The 19,141-nt window shown below is 42.6% G+C and overlaps 2 protein-coding genes across 3 annotated transcripts in view; both read left to right on the top strand.

Annotated features, from left to right (window-relative positions):
- LOC129778110 (GIGYF family protein Gyf) overlaps window positions 1-19,141 on the top strand; it is a 38,419-nt gene that overhangs the window by 9,223 nt on the left and 10,055 nt on the right. For both annotated transcript variants that reach the window (XM_055784838.1, XM_055784914.1), the window contains exons 2-5: window positions 13,460-14,293; window positions 14,360-14,515; window positions 14,589-16,737; window positions 16,797-19,127. In XM_055784838.1, the coding sequence (XP_055640813.1) occupies window positions 13,808-14,293; window positions 14,360-14,515; window positions 14,589-16,737; window positions 16,797-19,127 (5,122 nt within the window). In that variant the 5' untranslated portion in view covers window positions 13,460-13,807. The remainder of the gene's footprint in view (window positions 1-13,459; window positions 14,294-14,359; window positions 14,516-14,588; window positions 16,738-16,796; window positions 19,128-19,141) is intronic.
- On the top strand, window positions 4,229-8,685 carry LOC129778223 (organic cation transporter protein-like). Its single transcript, XM_055785031.1, has one exon. It carries the CDS (start codon window positions 4,717-4,719, stop codon window positions 6,502-6,504), a length of 1,788 nt encoding a protein of 595 aa, XP_055641006.1. The 5' UTR covers window positions 4,229-4,716; the 3' UTR covers window positions 6,505-8,685.

Genomic DNA, 19,141 nt, shown 5'->3' with positions numbered 1-19,141 from the left:
AGGAGCTATTAACACTCAAAATCTCGGTCTCCGGCGTAACGCTTTCGTTTTCGAAACTTTGATTTTACACCCCGGTATAGAAATGAAAGACGTAGTCCTACGTCAAGAAAAAAAAATTTGAAACACTTACAAAACAACTAGGAATGTTCTTTTTATCGGGATACTTATTTGCTGTAGTGATAGTATATTTAAGCCACTTTTATTGAAGGGACGTGCGTCACAATCACAGTGCACCCGTGGCCGAGTGGTTAGCGTCTCACATTATCATGCCGGGTGTTCGGGTTCGATTCCCGTTCTGGCCGGGGGATTTTTCGTCAAAGAAATTTCCTTCGACTTGCACTGTGGTCATGCGTATTCAAGAGCTTGCCCCTCGGAATACATTCAAGGCGTGTTATTTGGCTTAAGAAATCTCGACCAAGTATTAATAAATGACGCTAGTTAATGCATACGTTGAGACGGCAAAAGTTCCACAAGGGAACGTTAACGCCATTCAAGAAGAAGAAGAAGCGTCACAATCACACACACACAAGGCGGCATCGGTGGATATAAACATTCAAACGTGGTTTTTTCCGAGACATACGTTTAGCCGCAGGTCATATAAATCGAGTTTTCGCATAATCACCAAGCCTTTATCTGTGTTTTTTGAAAAAAAAAATTGGGAATGTTCAATTTACAAGATAAATATTAGATGTGCAACGTAAGAAGTTGGTCAGATTAGTGATTTACGTAGAATTTAAAGGAATGGCGAAAGGTATTCTATTGACGGAAAAAGGGCGGAAAATAATAAAGAACAAAAGTTTTCTAATCGCTCGATCGTAACAAAAATTGGTCTATCTGAGAAAGTGGTACGGAATTTCTTTAAATAGTGCCAGAAATATGGGATATAACGACCAACGAATGGGAACACCAGAGTTACATTGCGTCTTAAAGGTCGAATAAGACACGAAGCAACCTGCTCATACATTAAGGCATATTGGCATATTGCGCGCATCTTGAATGAGTCACCAAACATCATGTGGAAGAAATCTCAAGGGAAGCCGAAACTGACCCACCCATAAGCAGAACCATCTCATTTTCGCCCGGCAATACATGGAATGGGAGCTAGAATGGAGAAACGTTGTATTTTCCGGCGAAAAAAGTTTAATTTGGATGGTCTGGACTGTTACAGTTGCTATTGGTACAATTTAAGTCAACGGCATGTCGTGAGATTGGAGCGAAACTTTGGGGGTGGAAGTTTGACAGTGTGGGGAGCCGTTTCCTATCACAACAAGCTTCTCATTTGTTTCATTTTCACCCAAATTTTTTTTTTATTTATTCCTTTTGTTTATTTTAGGCTCATTGGCATTTTAGCTGTAACAGAGCCGAATTTTAATCGTGTACATGTCACATATTTATCATATCTATATATTACATATTACACAGTTGCCATTTTTCGGCGTTAGAGTATTCCCTTCTATACCATTGCAAATGGTACAAATTTACACAGTAGCCATTTAGGCGTAATAGTTTTCTATCTGTTCTTCCATTATTCAGTTAAGACTGGACAGCGGAGACAGTCGTTGATCCATTGTTGAGTTATTTATAGAACAGCAGACCGATGTTTCTTGCAGAGCAGAGCAGTTGTATGGATGAATCGATCTTATTTCGACCGTGGATCGATCTCCATCGCTGATGATTGTTGCGTGGACGTAGTTATTCTGTAACAACACAAAGATGGCAATGGGGGCCCTGAGTTTTGAACTCACGATCGATCGCTTACTAAGCGAACGCGCAACCAATGTGGCTACGGAGACCCCCCTTTTTCACCCAAATGAACTCCGAAAAGTATCTTCAATTACAGGAGGACGTTTTGATTGGCCATATTGAGAATAACGCTACCGAGGATGTCGTTTTTTTCAGCAGGATTATGCATAGATCCACGTTTCCAAGCAATCGAAAGCATGGTTTGCCGAGAAGAACATTCCGCTTTTTGAATGACCTGCTGGCAGTCGATTGCAATCCCATAGAGAACCTATGGAGAATCTTGGCCGAGATGGTCATGGTCTATGCAAACGAATGACAATTTGACAACATTTCCAGTCTCAAGGCAGTAATTCAGGAATGTTGGGTTATAATCAATATGGCAACACTTTAAAAGCTGTCTGACTCGATTCCAAATCGAGTTTTCAAAGTGATCCGAAATGGAGGTGGACATACTAAATATTTGCTACCGATTGGACTCGAAATTTGCTGCACAAATTTTCTTTTATTGAAATTTTAGGATGCGGCTAAACGAATGTCCATCCTGATTCCACATATTTGAATTACTTAGAAAACAAAAAGTATGAATTCACTTTTTTTATGAGCAAAACTGTACAAAGAATTGACTTATTTTTTACAAATATTGACGAAAAATAGGGTGCGGCTAAACGAATGTCTACCACTATATATATATATATATATATATTTGACAGCTAAAATGATCAAATTGAAATGGGTGTGAAGTCCAGAAGAAATAAAATTCTTTTTAAGGGATTCGCTGGTATAAAACATAAAAAAGCTCTAAATTTACATTTATTTTATTAACTTGTTTGAATTTCTGATTAGATAGTTATGGGTAGTGGAAGGTAGTTGGATAGAGTGATGGAAATTATTGTTATGAAGGGTGTCGTGAACAAAAATAATTGTTTGCATGTCGCAAAGACTGGTTATTGGAAGAATATTATGGGAACTGTCTGAATATAATTGCAGAGTAGGGAACAGTGCTGGTTTTTTAAATATTGTTTTCAAGCATCTATTTTGGAGAGATCGAAGTTTTCTCAAGTGAGATTTGCAAGCTCGACCCCAGGCTATACAATCTAGTTTAGGCGAAACAAATGCAAAATAAAATTTTGAAAGAATACTGCGTGATACGAAAAGACTTACCCTACGAATTATCCTACAAAGAGATGAAACTTTCTTCTCAACATATTCGATGTGATCAAACCAATAGAGCGTTGAATCCAAAATCAGACCCAAATATTTCAATGATTCGATATGGAAGAATGGGAAAACATGCATTTAGTTTCGGAGGCGTTCATAGAAAAAAGACTGGCTGCAAAGTATTCTGAAAGAATCTTTAAATGGAGCCTATACAAATCGTTAACGTACAAAAGAAACAATGACGGACCTATGTTACTCCCTTGGGGTACGCCAACACCAATAGGCTTCATTGATATTGATAGACCTACCTATTGCTACAAACAGTTTTCTTCCCAACAAATTACTGTGGATCACGTTGTTTGCAACACCGCTGATTCCATAGCTATCAAGTTTTTTCAACAGAATGGAGTGGTTTAACGTGTCGAAATTTCCGATTCAATTGGTATGCAAATCATCAGAATTCGTTCTCTGTGAAAATAGTTATTAACTTCTTCTTTCTTTGTTTTTAAGAGGCTTTAAACTTTGCAGTTCATTCGCCTCTAATAGTTATTAACGTGAGCTTCGTTTCATAAAAACGTGACGTGTTTTCTGATTCGGCACCCTTTCTGAAAGACGTAGTTCTTCGTCGAAAAATTGATCTTTGATGTGTCAAAATACAGCCTCCGTTATTAGTTGTACTTTTTCTTATCTGCTACCAACCCTTCTCATGACGATATTACTGCTACGTCACTCATCATCCCATCGTTCGCAAGCCGCCGTCTCGCTTACCATCATCATATTCTTGGGTAATGTTTTGGTAGGGAATTAATATCGATTGCGTAAAAGTGATGTTGCTATTTCTTGTGTGTTGTAAGCTGAGCCGATTCTTCCTCTGCTGTTGTGTGTGGGGCGGTGTGGTTGTAAAGCTGTTGGTTCCTCTCTCTCTGTCTGTTTTCTCTTTCGAGAATTTGTCAACCTTTTTTTTTTTGAGCGATGTATTCGTTTTAGGTTTACACGCCGGTGTCGAAATTGGGTGTGTGGATGCCAGTTTAACATTTTCTTCAATGAAGGAAGGAAGGTATTGAATTAGAGAGACTTTAAACTCTGAGAGTTCATTCGTCTCTTGTCTTCAATGAAATATGTTTAAATTGATTTCAATTCTGATTGATGCACTCAGTTATCGATGTTTGAACTCTGTATTTAAAGCAATACAATGTTTTATAATTAACACTTTCTCTGGCGGCTGGCAACCCGTCGGCTGTCCGGCGCCATCACGATTGAGCAATACATTGGTTACTGCACACATATACCCAACCCTTCGCATGTGTAATCATTTTTCCCGTTTCGATTCATCAGCACAGCGGTAGCAGCGACGCGCCTATCTTCCGCCGTCGTGGCCAAATCGTCTCGAGGCGGTAGGAAGATGGTTGACTCATGAGAGCAGAGCAGCTGCTACGCCAGAGAGTGAGCGCTTGCATTCTTCCGTCAACACGCGCTCTGTGCGGACCTATTAATCGCGGTATTCCAAGATATTTGTCTGGTGGGACATAAAGTTCCCCAAAAAGTGCACAACCGGTTATGCACAAATAAAGTCGCAATCGTAAGACGTGAAAATTATTTCCAGTTAATTTAAGTGCAACGGAAACAGAGTGACTATATGTGTCGTTTTCGTGTTCAGTGATCGACTTTTGTCAGTGGGTTTTCCGTGCCCCAGATAGACTCAGAGAAAACGTGCGTTTTGGCCGGGTGCGGCATAGTGGTGAGAAGACGGGTGAACGAGCAACAGAGAGTGTGCGCGCCTCTGTGTAGAGGCGAGAACTGTTAATCGATAATACAATGGGATACGACGAGGTGTTAACGCATTTGGGTGGTTTCGGCCGGTACCAGAAGAAGATCTATGTGTTGCTTTGCTTGCCGGCGATTTGCTGTGCCTTCCACAAGTTGGCCGGCGTATTTCTGCTGGCGACGCCGGATTATCGCTGCAAACTTCCGTTCGAAGCGAGCAATGCCACATACGAACTTCCACCGGGTGTGCTAGCAATGGCCTATCCAATGGATTCCTTCTCGAAGAAATATTCCACCTGTACCTATTTGGACGCCAATTTCACCGAGGATTATCTGGCTGGTGGAACCCCAGCGAAAGGAACGGTTAGCTGCGATCGTTGGATTTACGATCGGTCTCGCATCGAGAGCAGTACCGTAACGGATTGGGACATGGTATGCGACCGGAATTGGTTACGAGCATCGGCAGATTCGCTCTTCATGGTCGGTGTGATGCTGGGCAGTATTATATTTGGCTATCTCTCAGATAAATACGGACGCAAGCCGATCTTCTTCGCCTCGCTCGTCGCACAGGTTTGTTTTGGAATTCTAGCGGGGTTGGCACCGGAGTTTTTCACCTACACGATCACTAGGATGCTGGTCGGTGCAACAACGTCAGGAGTTTTTCTTGTAGCGTACGTTATAGCCATGGAAATGGTCGGGCCAAGTGATCGTCTTTACGCCGGAGTCGTCTGTATGATGTTCTTCTCCGTTGGATATATGTTAACAGCAGCATTTGCGTACTTTATCCACGACTGGCGTACACTTCAAATAGCGCTGACCCTGCCTGGGATTGTCTTCCTCAGCTACTGGTGGTTTATCCCCGAGTCGTCACGCTGGCTCATCTCAAACAATCGACCCGCAGAAGCCATCACGCTGATCCAGAAGGTAGCCAAATCAAACAAAGTCACCGTTCCGACCGATGTGTTGGATAAACTGATGGAGGAAGACAAAGCGGCTCTGGAAACGGATAAAAACGAACCCAAACCGTCGCTGCTCGATATCTTCAAATACCCAAACCTTCGCCGTAAAGCCTTGCTGATCTTTTTCGATTGGTTTGTCAATAGTGGCACATACTATGGGCTCTCGTGGAACACCAACAATCTCGGCGGCAATACGTTGCTCAACTTTGTCATAAGTGGCGCCGTTGAAATTCCTGCCTATTCATTTCTACTGCTCACTCTCAACCGCTGGGGTCGCCGCACAATTCTCTGCGGATGCATGATCTTTGCTGGCACCATGCTCCTATCGACGATGCTCGTCCCGGACAGTATGCCCTGGCTGATCGTTGTGCTGGCTATGCTCGGGAAACTTGCAATCACCTCCAGCTACGGCACGGTGTATGTATTCTCCGCCGAACAGTTCCCCACGGTTATCCGGAATGTCGCACTCGGAGCGGCTTCGACCTCGGCTCGTGTCGGTGGAATCCTGGCGCCGTACTTCAACCTGTTGGGTGACTACTGGAAGCCACTGCCGCTGTTGATCTTCGGTGCGATGGCATTTTCCGGTGGTCTGCTGTCGATGTTACTGCCGGAGACGCACAACCAAAAGCTACCGGAAACCATTGCCGACGGGGAGAACTTTGGGAAGGCGAAAAGCAACGGGTCGCCAGCAGCAGGGGGAGCGGGAGTGACGGCGGGCGACCGGGATCTGGGAAAAACTTCCGATGAGCTGCAAGTGTTGAACGTCGTGGTCAGCGAATCGCCTGCGAAGAATGGTGACGCCATCGCGTTGAAGACGGCGGTCGAAAGGACAACGGCGGCTGTTGTCGGTGGTGATGATGTTGTAGAGGAGAAGAATTGAATGTTGTGGTGGTGAATAGTTAGTGGTGGAAGGAATTAGGTATTCCGTGTGCATCGGCGGGATTTTTTTTCCTCTATCAGGCGTAGATTATTTATGTAAACATATACACAAGGCGCGATAGTTTTGACTTTAGAGAGCTAGATTAGACTAAGATGATGGAACGATTACGCCGAGCCTGATCGAACGATATTGAGTCGCGTATGATTTACTGCATTGATACTTGTTTCTATGAAACGATTGCACAAAAAATACAATCGTCGTTGAATCAATTGTGCTCGAAACCGGGAGAAAATGATTTCCCCTTTTATTTTATTTTTTTTACTTGTTGGGTATCGTACGATATGTTTTCTTTTCGCGTTTCATCGCATTGATCGAATCGTTTTTTTTTGCGTTGATAGTTATACGAATGAGAGAAGGGAAAAGGAAAAATTGAAAGCAACGATTCGATTGGATTTTATTGGATTTTTTTTTCCAGAAACTATCATTAGATCCTCCCATTGCCACTGAACAAAACTGTGTAGGGCAAATACATTTTTCAGTATCTCTTTTGAGTTATAATCGGAATCATCTCGAAAGGCAAAAAAAGCGTGCATAAATTCTCACTTAATGTTTATTGGTCATCACGTTTGTTAGATCCAGCAGTCTCAACGGGTGATTGCATTTTTGCTACATCTGTTGCGCATGTCTCCGCCTCAAATGGTGCACTCTTAGAGTAGATCGAGATGCATTTTGCCGTCGAGAGAACGAAGCGAGTCTCTCGTGGCAAAAAAGTCCACGTAGCAGTATCAATACACTTCTCGCAAGCATCAACAACATTTTTGCTTTAGCTTTGTCTAGCTTGCGAGAAGGGCATGTATGATATTTCTCCCTGGTTGTACACACAAGATCCATCAGTATAACCACTCAAACCTGTACCTTGATTCTATTACAATCTGTGTTATTTTGTCACCGGCTTTTCTGTTATAATTCTTTGTATCGGACCTGATTTAGCACACGCTTTTGCTACTCATTATTCCGCGCATTGGCGCGTATCCACATTCCATTTCACCTGTGTGTGCACCCCCGCGTGCGTTTAAGGAAGTACCACTGGCTCTCCTAAAGCCGAAGAAACGGTCAAGAAATCTAATAACAGTAGTCATTCAGGTCAATGGACTTAAGTTGAGGTGCTGGAAGAAGCCATATGAAGTATTACCATTTGTTTGATCAACTCTTGAACTGCGTCGAGTAGCTGCTGCCCCGCCGCCGAACGATTGATTCTACTCACTTAACCCAAACCACTTCTGATTGGGCGTAATTATCGATGTGAAATGATTCAACACACATGGTGCTATCAATTCTAATTTAGGCTTGGTTTTGCCGCGATATCTCAATGGGAATACGGTAAGAGACACGCGTCGTAGATCAATTTAGTTCGTTAAACGGGAGTATCACGGGACAAGGCAGTGCAGCTCTGAATGAAATCGGTGACGGTTTTGTTGTTATAATCATTTAAAAACATTCTCTAATAGTTCAATGATGAGTGTGAAAAATCAAACTGGCGACAATCACGATAGCTGTAGGATAAGATTTGTTTGAACCTCCATGCTGTGCTTACCATACTTATACTTAAAACGCGACTTCTCCCAGATTTGTGTTCAGAAAAGAGAAAAAATCAAAGGAAACTAATAGGAAAATACAATTAAACTAACAATGTACTCTAATGGATCTACTACTTAATATTACTGTTTAGTTTTTAAATCACCCTGGACATATAAGCTTAAAACTGTCTATGCTTTTGGGCAAATACTGCATTAATAAACCTAAGAAGTTGTGGTGTCATGATAATAAATGCGAATTTCTTCACAACATGTGTATTTTTTCTCCCTAAATCTCCAATGATAACAAACTAAGGAAAGGGGTGTATTCGATAAAATCTGCATATACAAACTTGACTGTATCTTGATCACCATGTGTGTAAAAAATCTAAACTTGTCAGTAAAACTAGTTGAAAGTGTATTGTTTTCATCTGTCTAGTTTCTTAGCAGCTCATACAGCACTTACAATCGTATCGTCGAAACAAGAGATCACCTGCGAAAAAAGAATGTGCATTTATAATGGATGAAAAACAGGGAAATTGATTCCCTGGATTTTGTAAGTTTTCAAATCTTTGGACTGGCATCTCCTCTCTGGAGCCAACAATGCACAATGGTCCAGGAGGTGCATTTAAGTGGAAATTAGCAATTAGAGCTCGACACTTATTCTCTAGACAAAAACTGTCTTCAACAAAGTTGTTGCATACAGGGTTGCCAACTATAATTTGAAAAAAACAGGAATGAAAATAAAAATCAGGATAGCTCATATTGGGTTCTCCGAGAAGTAAATGTCGATTTTTGGGAAAACAAACATCATTTTCAAATCAAGCATTATAATTTAATTTTATATCCATAGTTCTGTTTCACAATCTTTCGCCATCTTTCACACAGTTTAAATATTCTATCCTCCCAGAACATGTTTGCTTTTTCGTCGAAAACTGCTGCGAGCCATACAAGTGAGAAACAGGTTGCTTGGCAGTAGCTCATAACACAGAATCCATTCCAAATCCCACCAGAAACAGAGTACACCCGTACCTCGCTTTACGGCCGCTCTTTATACGGCATTTCGCTATAACGGCCCTCTTCAATTAAGGCACGTTTTCGATTTACGGCCTAAAATGTTTCACTATAGCAACAAAAAAATATTTTTTCGATGTCGATATATCTACATGCAAACTATTTGATATTTCCTCTTGTTTACGAGCTTCATTCAGTGTGTGGTTTAGACTTGTCTGTGAGTGTTTTACCTTACAAAATTGAAAAAATTAGAGACATTGTTGGTATGTAAGTACATATGTACAGGGTGGTGCATAAGTCACGACACGCTCTCTGAAGTTGCAAAAAAAATAACGATCGCGCTGCAACTATCGAGCGTGTTGGATTCTAAGCGGTTCAGTTGTCGGCTTTGTATCGTTTTTATTCAAGAATAAAGATTTTGTATCGCGAGAGATTTTTTTTTAAACGAATTTTTTGTGCAAATCGAATGCGTGACATAAGTATGTATGCACAAATTAAAAATTTTAATATGTATTTTTGTAATAAATTTATTTTATAATTTTATTATTTTTCATAATTATTTTATTATTTTTACAAAATGCTGCCGAAACGATTATCGACTTCGTAGACTGATAAAAAGAGTAACTGATAATCAGTTACGCTGGAAAATAAACTAGAACTAAACATTGAGCTGAAGTTTTGCATAGGGTTACATATTTAACAAATTTGGAACCGATCCGATTGTATTTGTATGATTTTTTATTATAATAATTGTTTCTTTATACGGCTTTTCGCTTTGCGGCCAAGTTTTGTGGAACCTATCTAGGCCGTAAAGTGAGGTATGGGTGTATATCTTCCTTCGAGCGAAGACCGGATATGTAAAAGAATTAATAAGCATGGTATCAATCGCATAAGCGGAAATGCTAGTGTTTCGCCTGATTTTTTGATCGTTTATGTTTTTTTCCGAAAAAACTACAGCATCACTACAGTCAATTGCAGAGAAATCAATATTCAAATTTTCACTGAATTCATCATCCATTCTTAGGAATAAATCTTTACTCAACAAATGAGGAAAGCATATCAGCAGTGGAAGATTAATTTCCTAATTTTTATGGTATTTTGTACGGTTATAGATATATTTGATTGTGGATTCAATTTTTTTTTTCTAAAGTAATTTTACACTCTAAAACGTATTCTTACATTAATAACTCTGGGGATACATCTACATACACATTATCTTCAATAAAGCAATGTTGTTCCTCAAACTTAATCTCGTTGTAATTTCATAAATTTGTCAGACAATCTGGTTTTCTAGCACTGCTTTGGGAAGCCACGAAACAATTGAGGGTAGAGATAAAAAAAAGTTAAGTACGCAGTTTAACTTAATGTAAGATGTATACATTGGCATGAAAACCAGTTTATTTATTACAAATAATGTTAAGAGTACAGAAATCAGGAAAAATCGGGATCATTTCAGAAAAATCAGGATATATCGAGTATTCGTCAGGATATCAGGGAGCGTGCTAAAAAGTCTGGGAAATCCTGAAAAATCAGGAAGGTTGACATCTCTGGTTGCATATGATAGAGCGCTTTTTTTCTAAGTTGCATTTGGGTGACCATGACGAAACGGGTTTTTTTTGCTCTAACTTTTATGTTTGAAATTCTACATCAAAATTGCCTTCGTACGACATTTAGAGCTTCGATTAGTCGATTAATCCTACTCAAAGTTATTGATGGTCCTAAAACTCATGATTTCAATTTTAATTTACTTAAATACAAAAAAATAACATTGTTTTGAAAATCTCACATTATGTAGAGTGAGATATGCTCTTTCGAATGTCGCCAATGAACATTGTTTGTTTGCCCCAGAAAGAATGATAAACAAATTAAGAAAGCGTGTTTTTTGGGAAGAAATATCAATAACTTTGACCAGAGCTGAGATAAGTTCTGCATCGCAAAATGTTTGTATTAGTAAGCTCTAGAAGTTTTTTGAAGACAGTTTGAGTGTAGAATTTGAAATATAAAAGTTGGAACAAGTTTTTTTCATGGTGACTCTAACGCAACTTAGGAAAAACGTTATATCGGTTATTTCAAAATATAGAGAAAAACTTTGTTCTATAAAGTTGCTTAAATAACTTGGGCTACAATATTGTTGAACTATGTTTACCTCTATCTATAAAGATAAGAAAGATAGATTTTTTATTTAATCGGTCACCCTATTTTTAACAACATAAAAATAAGTGTTCTATCATGTGCAACAACTTTGTTGAAGACAGTTTTTGTCTAGAGAATAAGTGTCGAGCTCTAATTGCTAATTTCCACTTAAATGCACCTCCTGGACCATTGTGCAATGTAAATCAGGGAAAAAATTGGAGAATTCTTTCATGTGCTTTGAAGTACCAAAATCTGCGATAAAAAACAGCATTAATCGACTGGAGTGCATCAACATTTTTCCTAGTTGTCGACACTTGAGAAATTTTCAATGTAAAAAATGGGCAAAATAAATATTTCTCATTTGTCGTTTTCGAGTGAAAAAAAAAAGAAAAGAAGCTTGAAACTCACGATGACCCAATGCGTGCGAGTTGATTGATGGTTTGTACGATTTTTTTTTATATTATAGGCACGTTCGTAATGCATCGGACCGTTCGACAGTTACTCGCAACCGAGCAACTGACAACGTATGATCCTGGTTTTACGGTCGTTACATGCACGAATTTATGCGAGTGTGAACAGAACAAAACCAAAAGGTGAAAAAGTCCTTTGAGTACCTACGAGAAGAATTGTCAGAAGGTTAATTAAGCACACACAAGATTAACAAGAATTGCTCTCAAAGTTATTTTGTTGTTCAGGTGTATGGAATAATTTTCAACTACAGTAAAACCTGTTTTTGCGCGGTTTTTTTTGAGCGATTTTTTTGTGTGTCTAAATTATCAACTTCTAAAATCATTCCCTTCCTCCCATCAAATGCTCTAAGTTTTTCTAAGTCTAAGTCCTACCTGTATTCGGAATTTTAGACTCGATTATCCGGAATATTTTAGTTTTAGAGGAGGGAGCTGGAATAGGGGCTGTTCCATACAACTAGTTTCGATTATCCGTAGTAGATTTATGTTTAACGTAGTAGAGTATGTTTAAACATACCTAATATCATAATTTCATGGAACATGGACGTAGCTAAGATGGGCAGGGTCCGTTTAGTATGTTCAAATTCGGTTATCCACAGTGTATCATATATAATATGACCATTCGAATAACCATGGACGTAGTAAGGAAAAAGAAAAGTTGTGATAAGAGTGTTGGGATTGTTGCAAACCGTAACATTACAAAAACCGTAAAATAACCTAATGGATAATGGAAAGGACTGAAACTTCGACGGCTGTGCGACACTAGTAAATAAAGTCCGATTGAGCTGAAATTTTGCATAAGGTTATTTTTTGCGGGAATCAACATTTTGCAGGAAGTTCCTTTCAAAAATTCGAAGGTCACTTTTTCCCATACATTCATTGGCACTGTAATGTGCATAATATGCAACAAAGCAAAAATTCAAAATTAACATTTTATAATTTTCTCCAAAATATTTTTACGTAATTCACGCTGCAGGAATTGTCTTTCCAATGGCAATCCGTTTTCCATGGTCCAAATAGTAACTTTTCCGATTCCACACAACGCTGTTTCATTTGAAACCAAATATTCGGACTCTTCATCTTCATCAACCTGATGTAGTTCCAAAACTGATGAAGCATTCGCACTCTCGGCAGTCGGAAACGAATTTTTATTATCGTGGAAATATGTGTTTGGATGCAAAACAATGTTGACTATGCCATCGTCGATCAGGGCCTCAAACTCCACATCTTCGTCGTGTACGGGATTGTCCTGGTCAATCAATTTCTTCAGAATCGAAGGTATGCATTCTTTTACAACCGACACCGGGCTATCAGCATTTTCCATGACTTAAAAATGAAATCAGCCGGTACCTCGTCCCATAAATGTTCAGTGTGAAACGAATGAATGTGAAGCGAAAGAATTTTTGCACGTAGGAGAAGAAATATATTCTTTATTGATCGCGAAAAGAGAGCAGCAATATATTGAGCCAGCGTGAATCAGGTTCGACTCGGAATGCTGCAGTATTATTTTTCGTTATTTTTGGGTCACGATTTGTAAACGAGAGTGACTTTGTAAGCACTTTGTAAGTCGGTTGTTATGAGTGTCCCAAGATAGATGAACTTGTCGATCGCTTCGATTACAACGATATGACTTTCAATCAAGAAGTCTCACACTCATGTTCATGCTCCGAAATAGAACACAATAAAACTCCCACCAGAGAAAATTTTAAGAAACCAACAAACCAACACCATCTAATTTGATCTCCTGTTTTGTTTCTCAATTCGTAGAGTTCCAGCTGAAGAGTGTTCCCAGGAATTTCCTCACCGGGCGCTTCTCACCGGAGTCAGATCCGGTCAACCATAGGAGGAGTGGTTTCGTTCGGCTTAAGCTAAGACAGCGGAAGCTTCTTGGTGGAGGCGCACAAGTTTTTTCAAACGTGTGAATTTCTAGCGGGAGGCAGGGGTGTCTCCATCATCTATATTGATCGGTGGTCAAGAACAACAGTCGCAGGGCGTGTTACAAACATCATCATCATCACGACTGTGACACCAAAACCAATCAACATTTGGGGTGCTTTCGGTAGCAGCAGAAATAAGAGCAACAGCAGCAGTAGCAGCAACAACAACAGCAGCAACATGAGTGACGCTATCAACTTCGGACCTGCATGGCTGCGCAAAGTTAGCAACTTCGATAGTAATGCTGTGAACAGCATTGGTGGACCTCCCCATAGTAATAACAACCATAACACCAGCAATAGCAGCAACAGCATCAGCAACCATCAGAACAGTAGCAACATAAACAACAACAATAACAACAATAATAGTAGCAGCTCAAGCTTGACCGGGGGTGGCGGTGGCGGTGGTCAAGCGGCGGCTGTCAACGCCATCTCAGCAGCAGCAGCAACAGCAGCAGCAGCCGCGAATACAGCCTCGACGACTCGTTATGCACTGGCCGAGTTCCGGTATGGGCGGGAGGAGATGTTGGCACTATTCGACGTGAAAGTGGTAAAAACGCCAGAGCAGTTGGTGAATTTTAAAAACTTATATGTTGAGAAAGTTCAGTGCCCTCTGGCGTTGACCCCTTGCACGGACGATGATGTGATACCGGAGCCTGATACAAGGGTAAGACGCAAGCTATAACGTTGGAACTAAGGGCGGTGTGGTTGTAAACAGATCTCTGTTCTATAGCGCATATGGCAGACGAGGAGCATTTCGTTGGGTGTACCGGGGCGTGGCGCTCGTGGTGGTTCCGTGGACCGGGGAAGAGGTCGAGGTCGCGGGATGTACCTTGGCTATCAACGGTCAACCTCTTTCTACGACGATGAATCCAGGAGTGTGGGAAGAGTAAGTTGCATTTTCTTTGGGTTTTAGAGGGGGTGCACTAATTGTTTGTGCTTGTTTTGTTTTCTGTCAATAGGGTGAACGACCATGGATGGAACGCAACGGAACAGGTGGAACACTCGGCGGCAGTGGCAGCGGCGGTGGAGGCGGCGCAAGCAGCGAGATAGATTGGAACAATTCTGCTACATCTCCTCGGAAGGAGTTCGGGGTGCGTCCACGTACGACGAACATGGAGAGTTGGCGTCGGTCCCGACCTGATGACGAACCAAGTGCAACGGATTGGCGCAGTGGCGGATTGAACACCAGTTTGTCTGGGTCTGGCGTACGAGAGAAGTGGAGCCGTTCGACTAGTTGGCGTGAGGAAGATAACGGTCCGAGTGAAAGCACCGGATTGGGTCGTTCCGGGATGCATGGTATGCACTCGTCCGCCAGTAGCGAACGGATAATACCGGGCTCGGGCGGGTACAAACCGCGGCTTTCCGCACTGAGTGGAGTTGGTGCTGGTGAACTGAACACCAGTGGGGGATCGGTAAGTGCATTAAGACGTCACTGGGACACGGATGATCAACTTCCCGAGTGGGCGACGGAAAATCCCTCAGATTATGGGGGAAGTTTTGATGCAAGTGGGGCATTCCATGATTCCGATAACGACATCGATGGTCGACTCGACGACGACGGAGGAAAAGATAACCACGAGGACAAGAAGGAAGGATCATCTTCGTCGAGTTCGAGAAAAAGTGCCTCTTCGAAGGAGGGTAGTGCGACTAAGGAGGAGTTGCAAAACCATTTTACGGAGAAGGAGGACCTACTGGAAGACTCACTGAAGGACACCAGGAATGAGAACTTGCAAGCGGCGATGGATCAAAAAGATGAAATAGAATCAGATAAATCGAAGGATGACACAACTAGTGGCAAGGGACTGTCGTCATCCAGGGAATCCATTAGTTCACATCCTTCGTCGGTGGATGGTCCGAAGTCCACAAATGAAATGGCGGCTGAAATTGACACCCAGAAAGCGGCCGCCAGTGGTAGTAATAATAAAAACATTAATAGTAATGTTACGCCCAGTGAAAACCACAACAGCAATGAGATGCACTCCAATGAGGAGCCAAAGAAATCTGCTTCTAGCTCTAGCGTAGATCGCATGCAAGAAGTAGCTGACGACATGGTGGCCCAATTGATCATGGACGACGAATACACGGGTACTAGTGACACTGACCCTACCCCAGTACCTCGATCGCTGGACAAATCCCCTGTTCTTGGTCCCCAAATTCCACTTAATTTGCTGCTCTCAAAGGAGACTGTCGCAATGCAGCAACTATTTGGTGGTAGCGGAACTAGTGGTAATCGGAGTATGCTGTTATCGGACGTGAATCGGTCAATGCTGCATGGAGTTAGTCCGCAGATACCACCGATGCATCCTGGAACAGAAATCTGGTATTACAGAGATCCACAGGGTAAGGTTCAGGGACCATTCCCGGCATCGGAGATGACCGAATGGTATCGCGCCGGATATTTCGATGATTCTCTTTCGGTGCGTCGTGCATGTGACGAAATTTACACGACTTTGGGTACATTGGTAGCTCTCTGTGGTGGTGCCATTCCATTCTTGAACTCTATGACCATAGCACCGTTCAAGAGCAGCACTGTAAACCACAAACAACAACAGCCGCAACCTCCTCAAGTTCCAACCAGTTCATTCCAACAACAGAAATCTGCCTCTGCGTTGCAGCATCTTCAGCAGCAACCACAATCTCTCGATACGGACCTATCATCGGCTCAGTTTCAGTACACTAAGAAGCTTCATCTATTGCGCCAGCACAATTTGGTCATGCAGAAACTAACATCGACTGAAGGTTGGCCGTTGCTTTCCCAAGAGCAGCAGAATGCAATCATCACCCAGCATATGGCTCAGCTGCAACTGACCGATAACATGTTGATATCACCGTCCTTATCGACGACGACCAGCTCTTCGAATGCGCCAAATCCGGGAAGTATTTTCGGTGGAGTCGTAGCGCCACAAGAGTCCCTAGTCAATCTCAAACAAGCTCAACAGCAGCAACAGCAGCAACAACAAGCACAGCAATCGCAAGCTCAGCAGCAACAACCGCCTGGTCAGCATCCTGCTCTTGAGCAGCTGCAGAAATCCAACAGTCTTACCAATGCGTTCCAAAAAATGCAAATGCCCGACTTTGGACAACCGCAACCCGGGCGCCCCATGCTTGGTAAGTAATACTTGCGATGAATAATTATAACGATTATATTGATTTTCTGACCCCCATAGGTAATTTGAACGTCGATCCCACTGCCGGCCATGATCATCTGGGGCAACTGATTCATAATATTAATTTTAACCATCAACCTCCAGTACAAAACCTCCCACTTGGCTCCAATATGCTGCTGAAGCATAACTTGATTGGTAACCTCACGACGCAACAGCAGCAGCAGCAACAACAATCGCAACAGTCGCAGGCACCAAAACCGAATATTGAGAGCGATGCAATACAATCGTTATTAATGCAACTATCGATGCATAAACAACAGCAGCAGCAACAACAACCACCACCGCAGCCGGTGAAAACACCAGTAGAACTAATGTCTCCCTGGTTGCAGACGCAAACTATGCCTCCCCAGCAAAACCAACAACCGGGTTTACGTTCCCTAAGCACTGGCTGGGGTGACTTACCACCAACAAGCGCCTCCTTTGGTTCACTTTTGCAACCACAGCAGACATCCCAACCCCAGCCGCAGCCCCAACCCCACCTGGGAGGGCATCCGCTGGTGAATGCGGCAAGTGCGGCTGCCAATGAACCGCAGGCTCCCTCGGTTGTTTCATTGTTCAAGCATCACCAACAGACCGAGAAGCAAAACCACGAAAAAATGGTTTCTGAGTCTCAACAGCAACATTTACATCAGCAGCAGCAGCAACAACAATTGCAACATCAACAACAGTTGCAGCAGCAGCAGCAGCAGCAGCATCATCATCAGCAGCAACAACATCATCATCAGCAGCAACAACATCATCATCATCAACAGCATCAGCAGCAACAACAACAACAACAACAACAACAACAACAGCAGCAGCTGCAACAACTTCCACAAACAAATCATCAGCAGAATCCATTGTTTGAACGTACCACACAGAAGCAGCAGATTGACGCTATAGCCCAACATCAGCATCAACCACCGCAGCAACAACAACAACCGCAACAGCAACAGTATGTTCAAAAACCTCCGAAGGAAGATAGAAAAGAACAGGAGCACTCGATCCAACAGCAAGAGGTGATCCAACAACAACAACATGTTGCATCACAACAACAGCAGCAACAACAACAACAACCGCAGCATTTCCAGCAGTCGGTAAAGGCTGAGAAACCAACGGTAAAGCCAAACAACAATAACATCAGCAAGAGTGTCAACAACATTGAAATCGACGAACAACATGCCACTCAGCAACAGCAGCAGCAGCAAACAGGTAAACCAACTCCACAGAAAGGAAACAAAAAGCAGCAGCAGCAGCAGCAGATCAATCAACAACAACAACAACAGTCCAAGCAACAGCACGATGATGACCAGGGTGAGTTCATCAATATGAAGAAGGAAATCGAGGAGAAGAAACGCCAGAAAGAGCTCAAGAAGCAACAGCAGGAGGAGATCAAGCGCAAACAGCTCGAGGACAAGAAAAAGCAGGAAGAGCTTGAAGCTCAGAAGAAGGCAAAGTTGCTCGAAACTCAACGCCGGGAAGCGCTCAAGATTCAGGAACAGCAACGTCCGGTTACGAAGGTTGCCCCGTGGTCTGCGTCGGCTGCTGAAACCGTTAACAGCGGACCAAGTCTGGCCGAGATACAGAAGGCAGAGCGCGAACGTCGGGTTGCTTTGGCACGCCAGGAGCAGTCACTGCGCGAACAGCAACAGCAGCAGGAGATGATTGAGCTGCAGTCTCAGCTCGACAGTAAGCTCAAGTGGAATGCCCAGAATTTGCTGCCACAGAACATCAAATCGCTGGCTGAGATTCAGGCCGAGGAAGCTGCCGCTGCGGAAAGAGCTCGCGAGAAGAATGTTTCTGCCATTACCGCAGCTGCCATTGCAGCTTCCTCTTCGAAGAGTTCGAAGAAAGAGGATTTGCTTGGAACTGCCGTCTGGCAGAGCCAGGGCAATGTTCTAACCTGGAATACTGCCAAATTGTGGGGAAACTCGAGCGAGGATCAGAACAATGTCAGCTCGGGTGGTTTCTGGGAGGAACCGAATCCTTCGAACAAGAACGGCCGTCAGAAGCAGAATCAGCAGCACCAGTCTCATCATCTGCAGCAGACTCAGAACCAAAAGCAGATGCTGAGCAAGAGCAAGACGATGGGTAGCATCTCGACTGCCTCTTCTTCGAATGCTGTAGCAGCCGCTAAGCAGCAGCAACAGCAGCAGAAGAATCAGCAGCAGCAGCAGCAGCAGGGTAAAAATGTTGCCCCTGGGAAGGGAGTTGGTGCTGGAAAGAGTGCCACTGGTTCTGCTGGCGCTGGTGGTGATCGGAAGGAGCGCATCCAGACTGCTAGTGAACAGACTAATGAGTTCACTAGCTGGTGCACTCGTGCGTTGACTTCTCTCAACAGTGATGTCGATAGTGAGTAGGGAAGG

This window comes from Toxorhynchites rutilus, chromosome 1 (genome assembly GCF_029784135.1).
Source record: "Toxorhynchites rutilus septentrionalis strain SRP chromosome 1, ASM2978413v1, whole genome shotgun sequence".
Classification (NCBI taxonomy): domain Eukaryota; kingdom Metazoa; phylum Arthropoda; class Insecta; order Diptera; family Culicidae; genus Toxorhynchites; species Toxorhynchites rutilus.
Note: the sequence above shows the minus strand (reverse complement) of the source record. Positions and strands in the feature narration are given on the sequence as shown.